Source organism: Leopardus geoffroyi, chromosome C2 (assembly GCF_018350155.1).
Source record: "Leopardus geoffroyi isolate Oge1 chromosome C2, O.geoffroyi_Oge1_pat1.0, whole genome shotgun sequence".
Classification (NCBI taxonomy): Eukaryota; Metazoa; Chordata; class Mammalia; order Carnivora; family Felidae; genus Leopardus; species Leopardus geoffroyi.
The window spans coordinates 126,978,482-126,999,484 of NC_059333.1; the positions used below are offsets into that span (position 1 = coordinate 126,978,482).

General features: G+C 40.9%; 2 protein-coding genes across 6 annotated transcripts in view; one reads left to right on the forward strand and one right to left on the reverse strand.

The window, feature by feature from the left end:
* STAG1 (stromal antigen 1) overlaps positions 1-10,998 on the forward strand; it is a 401,516-nt gene extending 390,518 nt beyond the window's left edge. For all 3 annotated transcript variants that reach the window (XM_045503549.1, XM_045503550.1, XM_045503551.1), the window contains 6 exons: positions 15-220; positions 3,636-3,810; positions 5,925-6,035; positions 6,595-6,709; positions 8,796-8,876; positions 8,959-10,998. In XM_045503549.1, coding sequence (XP_045359505.1) covers positions 15-220; positions 3,636-3,810; positions 5,925-6,035; positions 6,595-6,709; positions 8,796-8,876; positions 8,959-8,982 — 712 coding nt within the window. In that variant the 3' untranslated portion in view covers positions 8,983-10,998. The remainder of the gene's footprint in view (positions 1-14; positions 221-3,635; positions 3,811-5,924; positions 6,036-6,594; positions 6,710-8,795; positions 8,877-8,958) is intronic.
* Positions 10,999-15,782: 4,784 nt separating this feature from the next.
* The window catches only part of PCCB (propionyl-CoA carboxylase subunit beta), a 95,661-nt gene continuing 90,440 nt past the window's right edge, over positions 15,783-21,003 (reverse strand). For all 3 annotated transcript variants that reach the window (XM_045503560.1, XM_045503562.1, XM_045503561.1), the window contains 5 exons: positions 18,969-19,076; positions 18,616-18,716; positions 18,087-18,185; positions 17,201-17,300; positions 15,783-16,100 (listed from right to left, as the gene is read on the reverse strand). In XM_045503560.1, the coding sequence (XP_045359516.1) occupies positions 15,979-16,100; positions 17,201-17,300; positions 18,087-18,185; positions 18,616-18,716; positions 18,969-19,076 (530 nt within the window). In that variant the 3' untranslated portion in view covers positions 15,783-15,978. The remainder of the gene's footprint in view (positions 16,101-17,200; positions 17,301-18,086; positions 18,186-18,615; positions 18,717-18,968; positions 19,077-21,003) is intronic.

Consider the following 21,003-nt stretch of genomic DNA (forward strand, 5'->3'; position numbering starts at 1 on the left):
TGTTGTGTTTCTAGTCATTCATACCTAGAAAAATTCCTTACGGAGCAGATGATGGAAAGGAGAGAAGATGTGTGGCTTCCACTTATCTCCTATAGAAATTCATTAGTCACTGGAGGTGAAGATGATAGGATGTCTGTTAACAGTGGAAGTAGCAGCAGCAAAACCTCCTCAGTAAGGAATAAGAAAGGACGACCCCCACTTCACAAAAAACGAGTAGAAGGTAAGTCTACCTTTAACCTATGAGACAAGTAGCTTGCTTACTATTGCAAAGGCAAATAAAGTGACAGATCTGTTGAAGCAAGGTAATACTGTTAAGCATATTATTTCCTTGTATATTTGACACATACTCAAAGGTTAGAACAAAGTGGAACAGAAAAGGGTCAAGGAGAAAGAAGTTAGAAGAGCATGAAACACAGAGAAAGATAGGTACAGAGAAAAAGAGAAAACAGTTACAAAGGTTTATAAAATTGATCTCCATATCATAGACCCTCTAATACATTAAAATTTAAAATAAGGTGTAGTCATAACATTAATTATCAAAATTCATCCTAATATAGAAGAGATTCTGATAAGCTAAGGGTAGACCTGTGCAGCAAATTGAACATGACCAAAACAACTTACGATTTCTACCCCAGGAATATAATTTATTCTTGTGCATTAAAATAATGATAGCTGACTCTGGTTTTATAACCCTCATGGACTGTGGGAAACAAGGAGTTGAATTGTCATGAAAATGTGAAAATGCGTAATTATTCATATATTCAAAAAGACTAAAAATTGCTTTATTAGAGCATTACTCTTAAACTAAGAAAACTCAGAGCACCTGGTGGCTCAGTCACTTAAGCATTTGACTTTGACTCCGGTCATGATCTCATGGTTCGTGAGTTCAAGCCCCGTGTTGGGCTCTGTGCTGACAGCTCAGAGCCTGGAGCCTGCTTCGGATTCTGTGTCTCCCTCTCTCTCTCTGCCCCCTTCTCTCTCTGCTTCTGCCCCTGCCCACACTCTGTCTATCAAAAATAAATAAACATTAAAAAAAACAGAACTACCCTACAGTCCAGCAATTACACTACTAAATATTTATACAAAGGATATAGGTGTGCTATTTCAAAGGGGCATATGCACCCCAATGTTTATAGCAGCGCTGTCGACAATAGACCAAGTACAGAAAGAGTCCAAATGTCCATCGACTGATGAATGGATAAAGATGATGTGGTATGTGTGTGTGTATATATATATATATATATATATATATATATATATATATATATATATATACATACACACACATACACACACACACAATGGACTATTACTTGGCAATCAAAAAGAATGAAATCTTGCCATTTGCAACAACATGGATAGAACAAGAGGGTATTATGCTAAGCAAAATTAGAGGAAGACAAATATATGACTTCACTCACATGTGGAATTTAAGATATAAACAGATGAACATAGGGAAAGGGAAGCAAAAATAATACAAAAACAGGGAGGGGGGAAACATAAGAGAGTCTTAAATACAGGGAACAAACTAAGGGTTGCTGGAGGGGTGGTGGGTGGGGGATCGGCTAAATGGGTGATGGGCATTAAGGAGGACACTTGTTGTGATGAGCACTGGGTGTTATACATAGGGGATGAATCACTGGATTCTACTCCTGAAATCATTATTGCACTATATGCTAACTAACTTGGGTATAAATTAAAAAAGAAAAAAATATTTACAGAATTAATGTTAAAGATTTTGTGTCAAGTTTTGTCTTTGGGATTTAAAATCTTTTGGTTCAGAGAATGAAAATACTAAACCCTCTCTGTAGTGTAGAATCCTAAACTTCTCTCTAAATAATGACTGAAAAAAAGAAAACTTGCTGTATGTCAGTTTGAAATTTACCAAACGACTAACGTAGGTCATGTGCCCAGAATCCTTCGGCAGCAGTTTCATCTGTTTGGAATAAAGATGAGAAAGCCTTGTAAGAAGTGTTTTCATTGAGGAACCCTTAGGGGTTAGCAGGATCTCCTCAAGAAGAGTGAATTCTTCCTGAAGTTAGTCATTCATTCATCAAGTCTTTACCAAGCACCTTTCAAAGACCTGCAAAATGCTGGAGATTAAGTATTAATAAAAATGCTCAGGGGTGCATGGGCACCTCAGTCAAACATCTAACTGTTGATCTCAGGGTCATGAGTTCAAGCCCCATTTTGGGCTCTGTGCTAGGCATGAAACTTACTTTAAAAAATGCTTATAGTACAGATGGGAAGACAGAAGCAGGCAATTTTAATTCAGCAAGGGAAGTGCTCTGATGGGCCAAAAAGATTTTCTGGGTACATACAGGGAGTGATCGAACTCTTAATGAATCAGGAAAGATTTTCTGTAAAATATGGTGTGTAGTAGAGCTGAAACATGGGTTTACCAGGTTAAGAACCTAAATGGTACCATTTTTACAAAATTTTAAGTGCAGCAGAAGATAAAAGTTAGGAATTAAATGTTGAAACAAAAGTGGTATGAATAAAAGAAGATGAAACCTCTTTTTGCTGATTAAAGAAAAGATTCAATAGTGAGTTTCAGATCACTGGAATGACATTAACAAGACAATAGGTAAGTATTTTCAGGAACTGAGAAGCTGATCCAGAACATATACATGTCTGACAATTGTTGAAACACTGAGAGGTGGGATGCTTGATAGCAAATACAGAACCTAACATGCACACATCTCTGAGACTTAATGGAGGAAGAAAAACAGTAAGATTCATACTGTGTACTTTGTGATTGAAATTTTTTTTTAATTCTTCAGAAGGGAAAGCATAGCAATAATACTTTTAAGTCTTCCCATGTTAGGAAAATAACTTAGAATGTTTGTAGTAGAAACTTTATAATTATGTAACATTATATCAGGCTATAGTTTACATATGCAAATAATGCTTTAATCTGTTCAGATCTTCATGAATGATCTTCAGAAAAAGGAAGAAACACTTCCTGGTCCCTTGACAAAATTTAATTTTAATTAAAGAGATAACCTATACAGTTGACAGATGACCTGCCAACACAGGCCAGTGTATAATTAAATCCTTAGTAAGTAGGAATGATTCTATTTCCTCTAGAAGTTAAAGGAGAATGGGAAGTGGGGGCTGGGTAGGATGAATGAGGAGGGCTTCCCTAAAGAGGTAGAACTTAGAAGCATGAAAACAGTGAGCCTCTTAACCCATCCCCATATTGAATTGCCTGGAAAAAAGTTATTTCTCCAATATCCCAGTTGTGCAGTGGGATTTGCTGATTTGTCAGTAAAGGCCCACCAGACTTTAAGTGCTGCTCCCTGGGGCCCCTCTAAGACCCAGCAAATAGCCCCTTTATTGCTTGAGTAAAGCAAGGTTAGAGGGATCTCTGGTTGGCCCCATTCTTCCCTTCCTGTGGTTGAATTAATCCTTATAGATGGAGGGATTCAGAAGAGAGGATAATGTAAGAATATATAAGAAAACGGAGTTTTGGAAGTTTAGTAACTTACAGAAAGTTACACAGGTGAGTGGTATAACTGGAATTCAAACTAGACAGTTTAACCCAGAAGCCACGCTCTTCTAGTCTGTTCTAGAACTTCTACCAGAGTTCATTCCACTAATGATATGTTGTGACTCTAACTGGAATTTTACAGATGAAAGTCTGGATAACACATGGCTAAACAGGACTGACACCATGATTCAGACTCCTGGGCCCCTGCCAGCACCACAGCTCACTTCCACTGTACTGCGGGAGAATAGTAGGCCCGTGGGAGAACAGATTCAGGAACCTGAGTCTGAACATGGTTCTGAACCTGACTTTTTACACAAGTAAGTAGTAAAAATTTATTTTCTTGGTATAAAACCTTTAATTGTTAAAAAAAGAAAAACCTTCTTAAAGCATGTTATTGGTCAGCTCATGAGGAAAAACCACAAGCAGAGGCTAAATAATTTGTATTAGAAGATACATAAGTCTGCCAACAGTTGTGGATATCAGTTACTCAAAGCCCAAAGACCTTTAAAGCATGGTGCATCACTAAGTGCTGATTTCAGTTGGAGTTTACAGATTATCATTGGGCAAGTCTGTTTTTTCTCAGGGACTTGCAAAGAAGACATGCAAGTTACTTCCTTGGAAAGAAAGCCTATAAGAGTCTCTGCTAAGGTTGTACTAGTCTGAACAAACAAATAGACTATTCCTTTTATCATTCATTAATAGCATTTTGTCTTGGTTAAGTTTATATTTTAAACTTAAACTGTTAGGGATTAAGGTATTTGTCAAGATATTTGATAAATTCTGAGAACAGTTGCCTTTTCTCTAAGAGAGAATCAAAGTCTTACCTTTTTCCATGCTAGTAGTAATTAGTATGTTTTCTAGTACCATGGCCCCAAAAATTTTGAAAAAGGCAAGATAATGGTACAACTTTTGCTGTAAAAGAACTTTCTTTGTTGTTTTCTATCCAACTATGTAATTCTTCTAGTTTCTTGTGTTTCTACTCATTGGGGTAAAATGCTGTGATTTACTCTGATGGAAAAGAGAATTCTCAGTTAAAATCAACAAATTTAGCAGGTTGGAAATGGAAAGAGGAAATGTTAGAATTTTTCAGATCCTGGGTTTTCAGAAAGCCTCTTTGCTCAGAGGATCTGCCTTTCTTCAAAGCTAAAAGGATAATCATTGTCAGACAGCCACTGCGTAACAGCATTCTTAGAGGGTAGTTTGCCTTATGACCAGCATTCTCACCCTGCTTCTTAGAGGGTGGATTCTTCCTTATTTGAGCAGCCTGTCTTACTTCCCTGACTTTACCACTTGTCAATTCCTCCCCTCTGTGGTCTACTTTCCTTTCCCTGCTGTAGGTTTGTTTATAGGTTTAATCAAGGTGGTAACACTATATGATATAAAGACAGCTGCTCATGTGACAGATGTTATCTACTAAAAATCATTAAGGTTTACATCCTGTAAAATTCCCAGGAGGCATGTTTATGCAAGTGTCCATGTACCAGTAAGTATAGAGGACAGGTGAAAATTTGACCCAGCATGTACCTGACTCCAAATTTTTTCAGAAGGACTGAGAAAAAAATGTGTTAATACCTTTCCTTGTTCAACTCTGAAGAGCTCTTCCCACAAGGCCAGCATCCTTTCTGTCCCTTAGGGGACTGGCTGTCCAAGCAGGAACACTTGTTCCAGGGCAGTAGCTGGATACAGAGGTCTCAGAAGCAGTCTCTTGTTTGGCAGAGATTTGGGAAACAAAGCTGATAAATTAAGCACCTGTAGGGGAGGGAAAGGTTTTATCCAATCCTCTTAGGATCCCTAACTGGGTCTGAAAATTAAATGGACAGATCAACAGAAAAGGATACACATTTTATTGAGTGTTTTACATGTCCAGGGGAGCTTTCAGCAGAGAATGAAGGGCTGAAGAATTGACAAGACAAAGGGTTTTGTACTAGGAATAGTTTAACTGAGACTTTGTAGTCTACATTTTCCTCAACTAGGAAGGTAAGGGTTAGTTTAACTAGTAGGAAGGTTTGTTTGCAGATTGCTCTGGTACCATCTCTGAGTTGATAAGAGTCTGTCTCCCATAAAACAAGAATTCTGCCTTTAAGCAGAAAAGGAGCTTTTTCTGTGTTTACCACTTCTTAATTGCCTTCAGCTCAAAATAACTTTTATCTCAGAAGCAGTATTTTGGGGTGACATACTTTGGTTTCCTTTACAGCTAACAACTGGCCACAGCCAGCTTCTCTTAGAGACTTAGGCATCTCTGAGCAACTGGCTGCCATTTCTGCAAAGGTAGATCCTTCAGTAACGGTCTGTCTCAACCTTGACTCCAGTAAATCCAGCTAACTCCCCATACTCGGGGATTAGGCAAGCCAACGGTGGCTTTCTTAGCATGGGACTGATGAGCGAAATTCATCTTCTGCCATAAATGAATAATGTATTCCTATTCCCTTAGTCCTCAGATGCAGATCTCTTGGTTAGGCCAGCCGAAATTAGAAGACTTAAATCGGAAGGACAGAACAGGAATGAACTACATGAAAGTGAGAACTGGAGTAAGGCATGCCGTGTAAGTGTTACATCAAGTATTGCAAAAACATAATGACTATGTGATGCTGGTCATTTTGTGGAATGACTGGTTTCCTTTGACATTTGGTCTGAGAAAAGGAGTTAAGATCATAATTCAGGATCTCCTGTGCAGTGTAGAATAGGAATGGAGGGTGTGGGCTTCTGAAGCTTTCAGCATTTAAATCCTAGTGCTGCCACTTGCCAGCTGTGTGGCATTGGGCAAAGTCTGAAACTTCTGTGCCTCAGATTCTCCATTTGTAAACATGGGATAATAATACCAATCACATAGTTTTGTGGGAATTGACACATAGCTAAATAAATGTTAACTTCTTTTGTTGTTATTGCATTTAAATTATACTTCCTTTTGATGAGTTGAGATGAAATCTTGAATGAAACGAATGATCCTTAATTATCTTAATAGTTCAGGATCATAGTTTGTGCAGCCCATGGATTTTAACTGGAAGATGTGCTTTTCATTGATTATAAGACCTAATATAAGAGCCAGGACTCCACATTCGATGAGTCTGAACAGTCTTCTGACGATGGTTTTTCCTTATCAGTCGGGGCCTAATGGAGGAAGATGCTGAGCCCATCTTTGAAGATGTGATGATGTCATCCCGGAGCCAGTTAGAAGATATGAATGAAGAATTTGAAGACACCATGGTTATTGATCTGGTAAAGAAACTCAGTACATTTTCTTCTTTTAAAATATGTGAAGGCATCAGTGTAAGATGATGCTCTTGTTTGCAGAAGCCCGAGGAGAGAGGTGTGGAGGTGGTAACATAGAATAGCAGCAGGCAGGACCAATGTCACACTTATTAGGGCATTTGGATGAGCTGTGTTTCTCAAGCTTACTTTCTAAGCAGTCAGATTGTAAATTTCTGGCAGTAATGGAAACTGGTTCCTTACCTTCTTGAGAAGGGGCTCTCACTAGATCTGCCTTTCAGTATAGTGTACATCTGGTCTCTTAAACTAACTTGGAGTCTGATGATATATAGAGTGTGTTCCAGCACAGCAACCAAACACAGAATATGGACCATATTTGTTCAGTGTGGAAAAAACATCTTTGAAGCAAGGAAACCTGAATATGAACTAGGTGTAGGTGATATTAAGAAATTATTGACTTTGGGGCGCCTGGGTGGCGCAGTCGGTTAAGCGTCCGACTTCAGCCAGGTCACGATCTCGCGGTCCGTGAGTTCGAGCCCCGCGTCGGGCTCTGGGCTGATGGCTCAGAGCCTGGAGCCTGTTTCCGGTTCTGTGTCTCCCTCTCTCTCTGCCCCTCCCCCGTTCATGCTCTGTCTCTCTCTGTCCCAAAAATAAATAAATGTTGAAAAAAAATTTAAAAAAAAAAAAAAAAAAAAAAGAAATTATTGACTTTGTCAGGAATAGTAATGCATGGTGGTTATGTTTTTTTTTTTTTTTTTAATTTCCATCAGAGATTCATATTGAAGGTAGTTATAGATGAAATGACATAGAAAAGAAAAAAAACCGTGAGGAGACTCAATGAAACAGATTGGTCAAAGATTTGACAGTTGATGAAGCTAGGTGATGAGTACATGGTAGTTTATCATACCACTTTATGTATTTAGGGCTGCTATAACAAATGCCATTGACTAGGTGGCTTAAACAATAGAAATTTTCTCACAGCTCTGAAGGCTAGAAGTCTGAGATCATGGTGTCAGCAAGATTTATTTCATTCTCAGGCTTCTTTCCTTGATTTGCAAATGCTCATCTTCTCCCTTTATCTTCATGTGATCTTTCCTCTGTCTCCTTATAAGGATGTGAATCAGATTAGAATTGGGGCGCCTGGGGGGTTCAGTTGGTTGAGCAACCAACTTTTGATTTCAGCTCAGGTCATGATGTCACAGTTTGTGTGTTTGAGCCCCCACATCGGGCTCCGTGCTGACAATGCAGAGCCTGAGTAGGATTCTCTCTCCCTCTCTCTGACTCCCTACCCATGATCTCTCTCAAAATAAGTAAAATAAACTTAAAAGTTAAAAAATTTTTATTTTATTCATTTTTGAGAAAGAGAGGACAGAGTGTGAGCAGGGGGGGGGCAGAGAGAGACACAGAATCCGAAGCAGGCTCCAGACTCTGAGTGGTCAGCAGAGAGCCCAAAGCGGGGCTCGAATCCACGAACTGTGAACTCAGGACCTGAACCAAAATCAGATGCTAACTGAGTGAACCACCCAGGTGCCCATAAATTTTTTTAAAAATTAGAATCCACCCATATGACCTCATTTTACCTTAATAGCCTCTCTATAGGTCCTCTGTCCAAGTAACAGTCACATTCTGAGGTACTGGGGGTACCTCTTCAATATATGAATTTGCCAGGGGCAGGGGGCGACATAATTTAGCCTGTAACATTCTTTACAGGTTTTGAATGTTCCATAATGAAAAATTTTTCCAAGAAATGTAAAGGAGATCATATGCCTCCAGTTTCTCCCCTCCCATCAGTAGCTTTCCATCTACCTGCTTTGGGGAATTTAGGGATCAATTTTTATAATCATTCTACGATTCAAAGGCATGTTGTATGTTTGTAGGCCCCCAAATTACATGCATTTACATGTTCAGCTTATTCATTGTAATTTGAAATTCTGTTTTTTTAAGGTGGGCTCCATGTAAAAGCCACACTCTTTTCATTTCAAAATTATATCTTTAGTAGCTCTATTCTGTGATACCATCAGAAATATTAGCTGCTTATTATCACAGTTCATTGTCTTACTATATCTCAGGAAAACATTTTGGCTTCTTTTTCTAGCCCCCATCAAGAAATCGGCGAGAGAGAGCTGAGCTGAGGCCAGATTTCTTTGATTCTGCAGCTATCATAGAAGACGATTCAGTAAATGTTAAATTATTAGTTTTATTTATGGTTTCTAGGTCTTGCGTATGCATGAAATTAATTGTGTTTTTCATTTTTCTAGGGATTTGGAATGCCTATGTTCTGAAGTCTGAAGAAAATTTACAAATCTGGAACTCTATTATTTAGAGCTAGAGGCCTATATACTGTGATAGCTTGTATGGGGGAAAAAACACTTTTGATGTGATCTGATTTGTTTTTTAATCAAATGATTGAGGTCAATCCCTTTTTGCAGTGACAGAAGAGGAGCATGTAAATTACCCAAGGGAATGTTGGTGAATGTCACCTCAGAAAGACTGACCTGAAAAATCATTTGTGTCCTAATAATGGACTTATCCCAATACAGATGTGTGTGTTTTTCTGGAGGGAGGAAAAAATTTTAAATTTTTAAAACAACTGTCAAGATAAACACTGTTATACACCTGTTTTATGAAACTCAGCATTGAGTAAAAAAAAAATATTTTTAACTTTATTTTCCTGTTGTACAATTTAAAAACCGTTTTAACATTTTGCCTTTTTATGTTTTAAAAGCTAACCATTTTTATTAAACCTATGAGTAAGCAGCTCATCCTAATTGCCGAAGAGTGTTTTGGAGCTCACTGGATTTGGTTGACCTTGTGGAATACAGAAATGCGGAGGAGCAGAATATCGACAAGCTAAGATGAAATTCTGACAGTGCATCTCTGCCAAAAACCACACACCCTCTGTGGATATGGATTCCCAGATTTTATATACTCTTGAATAAAAAGGTTTATTTTTATTTATAAGGGGGCATAAAATAAGAAATGTCCACGCAGCCATTTTCCAACAGATGCTGTGCACCATTCATTTTATATAGAATAGGGAGATTCAAATACAGTACATTTTCTATTGGTATTTGTTCTGTGCATTTTTAGCAACTTCTACCAGCAAATAAAGTATTCTCAGAAAAACAAAAATGGTTCTCAAGTTATCAGTTTGCTGTTTTTACTACTTATTTCATGCCCTGCCAAATTCAAGTTACATAAATTTCCGTTTTCTTAAAAAGATAATCATGAAGAACTTCTTTGCCATTCAAAAGTAATTTTAAGTGTAACATAACTGTGTCTACTTCCCATGCACTTAATACCTTATGCGCTAATTTTGTGAATTAAGTTTACCAATTATAGAAGTATGTGCTGCATAGAAGTCTGTGCTTAGAGGGTGAAGTTCCTAAGCTTACCTTGAAATACAGCTACATTTCAGTGTTAAATGTGCATATTAATTATTTTGGGGAAAGAAATTATGAATCTTCAGGACAGCCTTCAATGGTTTAGAGTTACATTCTGCTTAGACTTTTATGACTTGCTGCTATTGTTTTAAAAAGCCCACTTAGTTTCTTTCTGATTTTTAAAAGTAAGCCTCAATTCCAAACCAATCCATCCACAGCTGTTTCTGGGCTGGTTTTTAAAGTAGCTGCAATGGAATCATGAGGCTTTCCCTTCTTACCAAAAATGAAAAGATTTTTTTTTTTTTTTTAACTAATCTGTGCACCCAATAATTGATTATCTTTTGTTGGGAAAGGAAATGGATTATTCTATTCATTCTTTTAGTAAACACAAAACAGATTTTTCTCAATATTTGTACAGTTCTGAAAAAAACCTGGTCACCAAAAATATTTTATCTGCTAATTTAGTAATTCCTGGGCTCCAGTTTGAGGGGTTGGGGTCTCACTTTCTTCCAGAAATGTGGACCTCACTGGACATGAAGGGGCAGGAATAACTGGACCGTCCACCAGCATCACCCCTGCCTGTGGTTCTGGCCAGGGAGAAAGCTGGGAGGTGCCTTGGCACATGCACAGATTGATCCTTTGCTTGACAGTTTCATGTGGAAATCAGATGCTGACTTAGAATTGTAGACTACATGCAACAAAAAAAAAAAAAAAAAAAAAAAAAAAGGCTTAATATCTACTCAAATGGGTTTGCAGTTCAGTTTGAAGTCAATCGAATTTTTGTATTTTCAGTGTCTCCTTGATTGGTTTTGCTAGTAATTCTGTAAATTGTACATTTGCAATATGAGGTTTTTTTCCTTTTGTACAATTTGAAACTGATGCTTCACCTTTCCTTTAATAAACTATTCAAAATCAGGCTTGTCATCCTATTGTTCTTACTATGTAAAGCTTCAAAGATGATTTTATGTCCCAATGCTCTTGAGAGTTTGCTCATGCTAATCATTTAACTGTATCAGTTTTGTTTTGTTTTTAAAGCAAAGAAATTTAGGACTAGTTCATTATCTTTCATTAATTGGATTTCCCTGGAGAAAGTGGGTAGGCCGAGTTGTCTATGATTCAAGAGGAGGTCTCTTGCAGGCTGAATTCTGAAGGAGGCATTCAGAGTTTGTAGCCTGGATCCTGCCCTGGCCACATATCCAGCACCGAGGCTTATGCATGGTTCCCCCTAACAAACAGTGGCCTTTTAAAGATTACTTGGATTCTATAGGGCCATGTGAGAGTTTCTTGATACTGGTGCCAGACATCACTCTTACAAAGGTCATGCCCTGGGGCACCTGGGTGACTTAGTTAAGCATTGGACTCTTAATTTCAGGTCAGGTCCTGATCTCCCCATTTGTGAGACTGAGCCCCTGTGTCAGGCTCTGCACTAATAGTATGGAGCCTGCTTAGAATCCTCTCCCTCTCTCTCTCTGCCCCTCCCCCAGTTGCCATTCTCTTGATCTCTCAAAAATAAACTAAAAAAAAAAAAAGTCATGCCCTACACTTCATGGGCCTGGCCATGTTCTTCGGGCTGTGTTTGTTAGATGGCCTAAAATGTCTGCAGGAAAAGCAGGGATATAAGGGCCAAATCAGCAGGTGAGCTCTCTGGGCACAGGAGGAAGATAAGGATGGGTCTCCGGCAGCTCTCATCTTTACAAGCTTATGAGACTAGACCAGGGCTTTACTCAGTGCAGCTCTACCTTGGGACAAACTTGGAAACCTCCCAGATGTGACTTAACTCACTCTTTTGGCCCTGCTTCCAGAAAAGAATCCATCAAACGAACGGTGTCTTCATGGAAAATAAAGGCTTAGTGCTTCCCCCTTAGGTTTTTCATAGCAGACCAAGCTCCAGTAAGGTTCCAGCCCTGCCCTCCTAAGTGCCTTGCTCTATTGGGGTCTTTATTACACATCACTTTTTGAAGGACGGCTTTCTGCTCCCAAGGACATGTAAAGGAGGTTTTTTACTCACCACCTAGGAGAGTGTGGACATGGTCAGAACTTCCCTACTAAGACTGCTACATCTACCCAAATGTTCTGGCTAGACTCCATAGGAGCCCCAAACTGAGGCTCTGCCCATTAAAGTGGCCATAGGTCCTGTGGTGGAGATCCCACACCCACAGAGGTGCAACAGCATGAGAACCAGTAGTTTCTAGCCACAGCTGTCTAGAAATCCTTTAGAACAAGAAAGACATAAAATATTCCTATCTGTCAAACAGGTTAAGTCTAGGTTGCTTCAACTATATCAGAAGTGTTAACTCGGGCGCCTGGGTGACTCCGTTGAACGTCCGACTCTTCATGCCGGCTCAGGTGATCCCAAGAGTTGTGGGATCCAGACCCACTTTGGGCTCCACACTAGGCATGGAGCCCTGCTTAAGCCCTGCTTAAGATTCTCTCCCACTCTCCCTGACTCTCTCCCCGCACTTGCTTGCTCTCAAGTGTTAATCTATGGATGAGTGTCCTTCAAGGTCTTCCCTAGGTAGACCATATCTAAAACACCCCAAAACAGCCAAAAGCATCAGTGAACCCACAGGCAGAGGACTCAGTAAGGAGACAAAACATGATCAGAAGAGAAGCTAGGAGAACTTTCTGCAAACACAAGCAACTGGAAGGCTGCATTGTGAATTTACTCCCTATTCGAGCAAATCAAGTAAGGACTGACAGGCCATCATGCACGAGGTAGGAAAGCTTTCTAAATTTAATAGCTCTTCAGGGTAAGACAATTCCAGTGGAGCGAGCCACCACCTTTCTCACTCCCCTCTTAGGAGTTCATCCCACCTACTCCATCAGTTGGAAAGCAGTGTTCTGACTGGTTATAGAGACATGTGGAGTTGAGACAAATCTGCCTGGGTTCAAATCGCAGCTTCACCACCCTAGCTTTGTGGCTCAGGATAAACTGGTTTACTTAAGGCAAGAGGAGCTGGGGCAGGTGCAACAGGACCCGCCATACCTCTTAAACTCCATCTCCATTCTCACCATATTACCTGCTCTCAGTCTAAAGAGAGACACTTGCCACTGCTCTGCTCAGTAAACCCAAGTCCTCTGGTTAAAGCCCACAGTTTTCTTTTTCCCCTTAAAGACCGAATACCACCTGGGAAAGGCATTCCTAAACAACAGCCACTGAAAATAACTCTGCCACCATTCTCATGGCATTCTGTCATCCACAGAGGCTGGTCTACTTGCAAGGTCTTGCAGCTTTTTGTTTCCTTGGCCACCAGCTTTGTTTATTGGTTATTAACCATCTCCATTCCAAGGCTTCCCAGAAGTCTCTTGCCCAAGTGTTTTATTAGGCTGGTTCCTCTATCTCTTAGGCCCAGGAACAAGCCCTTCTCAGCATCCAGATTTCACAACCTAGTAAAACACATCTTGGACCCCTTCCTCAAAAAGGAAAAACAAAAAAAACCCCACAAACTTGTATGTATTATTTTCATATAGATGATAGCACAGTCATCCTCCAAGCAGTCCAAATCCTAGGTTAGCTGACCCCAGAAATTGGATTTGCTAATCAATTTTAAGCAATTGAGCCACATGCTAACCAACCTGCATGGCTTCTTAGGAGACCTCTAAAAGCCCAAGAATCGGCCAACTCCTTTCCCACAGTTTATAACCTTTCTGCTGGTGCCAAAGAGGAACATAAAGAACTTGTGTCCAGTCTCTGCCCCCTTGAAACTCACCATCTACTTAGAAAGATAAAAATATACAGAGAAAAAAAATGCACACTCAGATGCTTTAAAAAAAAAAAACCTGCAATAAGCAAAATCAGTTCTAGCTCACAGGTTGAGAGGGACTAAGGTCCTTGAGCATGAGCAAACTGGAGCTATTTAGCAAAAGGATGTCCCAAGGGGGAGATGACAGGGCTGTGGGCTAATGACCAGAGTGAAAGGTCCTATGCACTGGAAGTGCTAGAGCAGAAGAATGCAACAAAATCCAGACCTGAAATTAGTGTATTAACTTGGAACAAGATTTCTAACTTGAAGGGTAGGCCACAGAGAAACACCAGTAAGGACACCTGCAAAAGTACTTAGTGTTTGACAATTTGACAGGGTGATAGCATGGTAAGAAAAAAAACTATTTCAGGAAAAAATGTTTAAAAAAAAAAAAAAATCCATGAGTCTAACAAATACTTAAAAACAGAAAAGAAACCTCTTCTGGCACAGTAACAAACTAACAAATGCAACATTTTAGAATCAACAGATTCTACAGTATGGCTGATTGAGAGGCAAGAACCATCAATAGGTACTAAAAGTACAGGATGAAAATTTGTTGACGGGCTTAAAGAATGCCCCCAGATCAGTTATTAATTACAAAGAAAAAATGGTAACCTTTGCAGCCACCACCTTAACCAAGTGATGAGTCAATTTCATCAATAATGGAAAAAACTAGCATCATGTGCTTCTTATGTGATACATAGAAAGAACATTCTTACCTGGTCTGAACATCTGGAAACAATCAGACAAACCCAAATTGAGGGACATTCTACAAAATAACTGGCAACCATTCTTCCAAATTGTCAATGTAATGAAAGACTGTAAGGCAATGAGCCTTGTTTCCTAGGAAATAAATACATTTGGCAGGGTGGGGGACAAAGGGTCATGGTTCTACAACTTACTTAAATGGGTCAATAAAAATAATAATTATGTATTTATGGAAGAGAATACATAGTATTCTATATACTACATTCTATATACCATACATAATAGCATATGCTATTATACATATAGTAAATGTAGAAAATTAAGTGGATACCCTCAGTGAAAGATATACAAATACCACTCCTGCAACATTTCTACAGGTCTGAAATTTTCCAAACTAAGTTTTCTAAAATGTGACAACACATTTCTGGAAAGCATTTAATATAGAATACTATATCCCATATGACTGAGCATCTATTCTGCCAGATACAACTACAAACATCCTCAACGATTCCTAGAGGAATTGAGGGTATGTTATTAAATATTATTTATGGGCTGCCTGGGTGGCTCAGTCAGTTATGTGTCCAACTTTGGCTCAGGTCATGATCTCGCGGACCGTGAGTTTGAGCCCCACATCGGGCCCCTTGCTGACAGCTCAGAGCCTGGACCCTGCTTTGGGATTCTGTGTCTCCCTCTCTCTCTCTCTCTCTCTGCCCCTCCCCTGCTCACACTCACTCACTCCCTCTCTCTCTCTCTCTCAAAAATAAGCAAACATTAAAAAAATAAAATAAAAATAAAATAAAATAAAAAATAAGGAAATAGAGGCGCCTGGGTGGCTCAGTCGGTTAAGGATCCAACTCTTGATTTCAGCTGTGGTCATGATCCCACGGTTCATGGGATTGAGCCCCACGTCAGGCTCTGCACTGAGAGCAAGGAGCCTGCTTGGGATTCTCTCTCTGCCCCTCCCCCTGCCTGTACTCTTTCTCTTTCTCTTTCTCTTTCTCTCTCTCTCTCTCTCTCTCTCTTTCTCAAATAAGCATTTAAAAAAAGGGGGGGGGGGTTGCGGAATGAAGGCTAACCAGGTAAGTATGTTGCCCTAAAAGTTTATTATCTCACCTACAGAGAAAAACATCTTGGGGGAAAAGGAAAATACACAGAGGTGTCAAATAAGGGTCAGCTCTAAGTGACAATACACTGTTTTCTAGATTTTTCAGATTTATACCGTAAAAAATGAAATTTGTGCTCAAAAAATACCAGTTAAACAAATTTTTAATAAAGCAATTAATTTTACAGTAAGGCACAAATGAAATCTTCCTAGGATTTAATAAACAGCCATTTCAAGTTATTACTGATATTTAGATTTCCAGGTTTCATGATTGCAAAAGGCAGAGATGGGTGCAAATGGCCAGGCGGTAATTGGCTCTTGGTTTATTTTCCTTTGATTGGTTTACAATGGAATATTTGCATGTTTCCTCCAAGGGCGCTGTACCTTCTTGCTGGCTAAGACATCCAGGTCAGAGCAGATTCGGGCTCGTGTGGAGGAAGGCTGGATGATATCATCCACAAATCCTGGTGAAGCATAGAAAAGGAAGTAGATCATCTGCATCCCCAAATAAGGCCACCCCCCAATCTGTGCTCAGCCTGGGCACCATCTCTGGGGTGTGAGCAGGACCCAACTTGATATGAGAGGGCACGGGCCCTGTGAACCCTCCCCCACATCTCAGGAGCATCCCCGTTCCTCTGGCAGGGCCTCAACTTCTGGCCTAGGACTACTTGGCAAAAAAATGCAATCTGACCCCCTTGCTGCCAAGATGAAGTCAACAGGAAATAAAATTAAGAAAATATGTCTGTATTTTCAACAATCAGTACACCTTCCTCCTACCCCTGTAACACAAGTCCCTTTGTAATGTGATTTCATCACCCCTCATACCAAGAACTGGGTTCAATTTTACTTGTCCTTGTGATTTGCTTTGGCCAACAGAATGTGGCAAAAATGACACTATGCAATTTCCAAATCTAGGTCTCAAGGTGCTCAGGACACCAGCAAGCATGGAGTGGCCAGGTTCAGAAAGAGAAACCATGGGGCGCCTGGGTGGCTCAGTCAGTTAAGCATCTCACTTTGGCTCAGGTCATGACCTCATAGTTTGAGAGTTTGAGCCCCACCTCAGGTGAGCCCCGCTTCTCTGTCTCTGTCCCTTGCTCACTTGTACCCTCTGTCTCAAAATAAAATAAAAATAAAAATAAAAATAAATAAGCAACCTGTGCAGAAAATGCCTACTGCCATTACCAACCATGTAAGTGAAGCCATCTTGGACTATCCGGCCCCGAATTACCAACTGACTATCTGTGAATGACTGCCGACCCTCAGAAACATGAGCCAAAAAAAAAAAAAAAAAAAAAAAAAAGTTGGCTGTGTCAGCCACTCTGTTTAGGAGCAGACTTTTACACAATATTAGGTAACTGAACACCACTAGCCATTTCAGCAATATTGTTTCAGTCCTTGGTGACCAAAGCAGTGTATACAATGTCCAGAGACAACCCCCAACCCTCACCAGTCTCCAAATTCCACAGTGAGGGCAAAGGGCAGTGATGTGAGACTTTCTGGAGCAAAAGGATGAGCAAGTGACCCAACAAATGCCCAACACCACCCTCCCCACCACAGTCCCTACCTCTCACTGCGGCAGGAAAGGGGTTGGCAAACTTCTCAATATACTCTGCCTGAGCTGCTTCCACATTCTCATGCCCTTTGAAGATGATCTCCACGGCCCCCTGTCATAGGAGAAGTTAATGAACTTAACTGGCAGTCCCAACCCAGGCGACCTCCCTCAAACCACTATCACAGTGTGTGGCTGTGAACTTTGAGGCCACAGTGCCCTCGCGAGAAATGCCGGCTCCAGGCACCAGGGCACAGAGGTGAGCACTGCTGGAGTCAACCAGCACAATCCCACGGGCTGTGATCCAATGTTCAGTGTGGCCCCAACAACAGGCAGCCCAGGCAAAGCCAGTCACTTGTCTCCCCAAATTCCATCCTATTCCATCCAATTGCATCTATCCTTCTTTCAGGCCAAGATGTTTTGCCCATTTTCCATAGTTAGATCCATGGTCCCCCGAATCAGGTGAAGTAAAATGCTGTTTTCCTTCTTCCTTATCCTCAGTACACAATTCAGTGGCTCCGGGGCCCTCCCTGGGAGAGGAGACGGGAATGGGATCACAGGGAATGTCCAATCCTCCCAAAGGCTAGTTCAGTTGACTCAACCCTTTCTGCTTTACTGATAATCTCAAAACCCACTCAGCATCCCCCCTCCCCACCCCCACCCCCACCCCCACCCCCCGAGCATGAAGACACCAGCATGTGCCTAAAGTGACAGTGCAGGACAGGAGCCAGAGCTGACCCAGGGGTCAAGGTGGGGACTCGGCAAGGTCTAGGTCCCAACTCCCTGGAATCCTGGCCCATCCAAGGGGTCCGGGCCTCTCTCCACATTTCGTAACTACAAGCTCCTGCTGGGAAACGACCAGTACCTGGATCCAAGAAAAGGGAAAGCTAGAGGTCCTCACCTTTGCTCCCATGACTGCAATCTCCGCTGTAGGCCAGGCATAGTTGGTGTCACCACAAAGGTGCTTGGAGCTCATGACATCATAGGCACCACCATAGGCCTAGAACAAACCCAAATGCTGAATGTTAGAGCCTGAATCAGATCATATCCCTGAAAGACTCTAGGAAGCCAAGTGAAATGAGGACAAAAGGAAAAGCCCTCCTGAGCTACTGAAGGCCCAGTGTCTCTGAGGCTGGGAAGCCAGCAAAGAGAAAACACAGGCACAGTCCAGAGGCCTTTCACAGCTAATGTTCACTGTCATTCCTGGCTCTTTCCCACTGATGCTCTCATTTCCCAGACGTGACCACCAACATATCTGCAGGGTGTGTCCACAGGGCTATAAATGTTGCCTGAGCTCCAAAGATCTTTTTAAGGGTCAGCAAGGTGTACTCCTCTTCCCAGCCCCCCTGAAACTCTTGGCCAGACCTCCAACCATGGCCATGCTGCTAGAAGTGTGTGGGCTCACAGCCTCTGATACCAGCTCTTCTCACCTTCCTGGTGATGACTGTGACTTTGGGCACAGTTGCTTCAGCAAATGCGTAGAGAAGCTTGGCTCCATGCCGGATGATGCCCCCGTATTCCTGTGCTGTGCCTATGTCATGAGGAAGAGTTACAAGATACAGAAGTCCTTACAAGGTATGCCTGTCACTCTCAGCTATGAGGTCTTCCCCTGCTCCCCAGAGGGCCAGGAGAGAGCCACTCACCCCCCACAGCCCCATCTTCCAGACACCTAGAATATGGAGAAGTCACAAATCCTTAGAGAATTTTACAAAACCTCCAAATTAAGTGGGTGCCTTACTGGGCAAAACTACCTCTCCTCGCCCCCCTCTTATCAATGACTTACCAGGCAGAAAGCCAGGAACATCAACAAAAGTGATGAGTGGAATATTGAATGCATCACAGAATCGGACAAAACGAGCCCCTTTCACAGATGAATTAATATCCAAACATCCTAGAATGAGAGAGATTATCCATGCTGAGCTTCTGGGCAATTCCCAGCTCTACCCCCAACGGGAATGTGCCCTCAGCAACCATTCAGAGCTGATTTCTATGGAGGCACCAAAGTCTCCTCACCAGGGAATGTAAAGGGAAATCCTTACACTCCAGGAAAGACAGGAGAACCCACCGGGCAGTGGCCAAAGAGGGTCCAAGAGTGGACCCTCAGGCTCTCTTGCCGGGAGCACAGTCTATTGCAGGCAGCTAGACTCTGCCTCATTAACTGAGGTTTATGGTACCCACCTGGGGTACAGCCTGACTTGTCCCCATGGAACCAGTAGTGAGAGGTATCATTCAAGAGCTGCTGTTAGAGACTCCCGATAGCCTGGAATCAGATTCACCAGTTATAGCTATGTGCCCTTGGGAAATGACTTTACCTTTCTGAGCCTGAGGTTCATCACCTGCAAAGTTGGGATGTTACTACCTCCTACCATGGTTTCAAGGATTTAAGGAGGTGGTATCTGTAATGTGTGCAGATTAAGAGTTCAGTTACTAATATGTCTCCTCTCCTAGAATAGTTCCCAACATACTGTATGAGGCCAACATTCCCCTAATACCACAACAAGATTAGGACATCGTAAAAGAAGAATGCAGACCAAACAAAATCCCTCACGAACACAGATGCAAAAATCCCCAAGATATTATGAAATCAAACACTGATGCATTCTAAGTGGGGTTTATCCCAAGAAGTCAAGGCTGATCTAATATGTGAAAAAACCAACAAAATTACTAAATAGAGGAGAAAAACCATATAGGCTTTTCTTCCTCAACAGACAAAACACATCTGACAATTCAATACTCAATCATAATTCAAAACAAGCAGTAAACTAGGAATACAATGGAACTTTCATAATCTGACAGAGTACCTACAAAAAAGCTTATACACTCATTGATAAGAATAAATAAATTCCTAAATGATCTATACCAGTGCTGGCCAAAAGAATTTTCTATAATTATGGAAATGTTCTCTGGTTGTGCTATTTGACATGGTAGCCACTAAAGCTATTAAGCACTTGAAAAACAGCTAGCACAAATGAGAAACTAAGTCTCTAATTGCATTCAATTTTAATTGTCTATACTATTTAATTATCTTGAAGTTTACTAAGGTATCATACTGAACAGATCTAGATTTTCAAGCAATTACTACCAAAATCGTAGGCATTCTCTTACAGAAACTGATAGGCAGATTCTAAAATTCATATGGTAATACAAAGGAAACAGAATAAACAGTTTTGTTTTTGTTTTTTTAATTGGAAAACTTATACTAGTTGACTTCAAGACTTTCTTACAAAGCAGGATTTCTGAACCTAAGCGCCATCTGTATTTTGGGCTGGGTAATTCCTTGTTGTGGGGTGTTGTCTTGTGTGCAGAAGATGTTTAGCATCATCTCTGGCCTCCACCCACTAGATGCCAGTAGCACTCACTCCCCTACAACCCACACCTGTGACAAACAAAACGGTTTCCAACATTGTCAAGTGTCCCCAGGATCCTGAAACTGCCCCAAGCTGATAACTATAAAGCTACAGTAATCAAGACAGTATGGCACAGGCATCAAGGTAGACAAAATGGTAATGGATACATTGTGAAGAAATGGACCCACACAACTGATTTTAGACCAGGTATCAAACCAATTCCCTGTGGAAAGAAAGTCTTTTTAACAAATGGTGATGGAACACTTAACTGTCTATATGGGGGGAGGGGGAACATGAAAGTAGACTATTTCACTCTATAAACTATATACAAAAATTAATTCAAAATAGATCATACGTCTTAACATAAAACCCAGAACTACAAAGCTAGCCAATGATATCGGGCTATCTTTGTTTGCAACATTGTCATAGGCAAAGATTGTTTGGAAAGGACACAAAAAGTTCTAATCATAA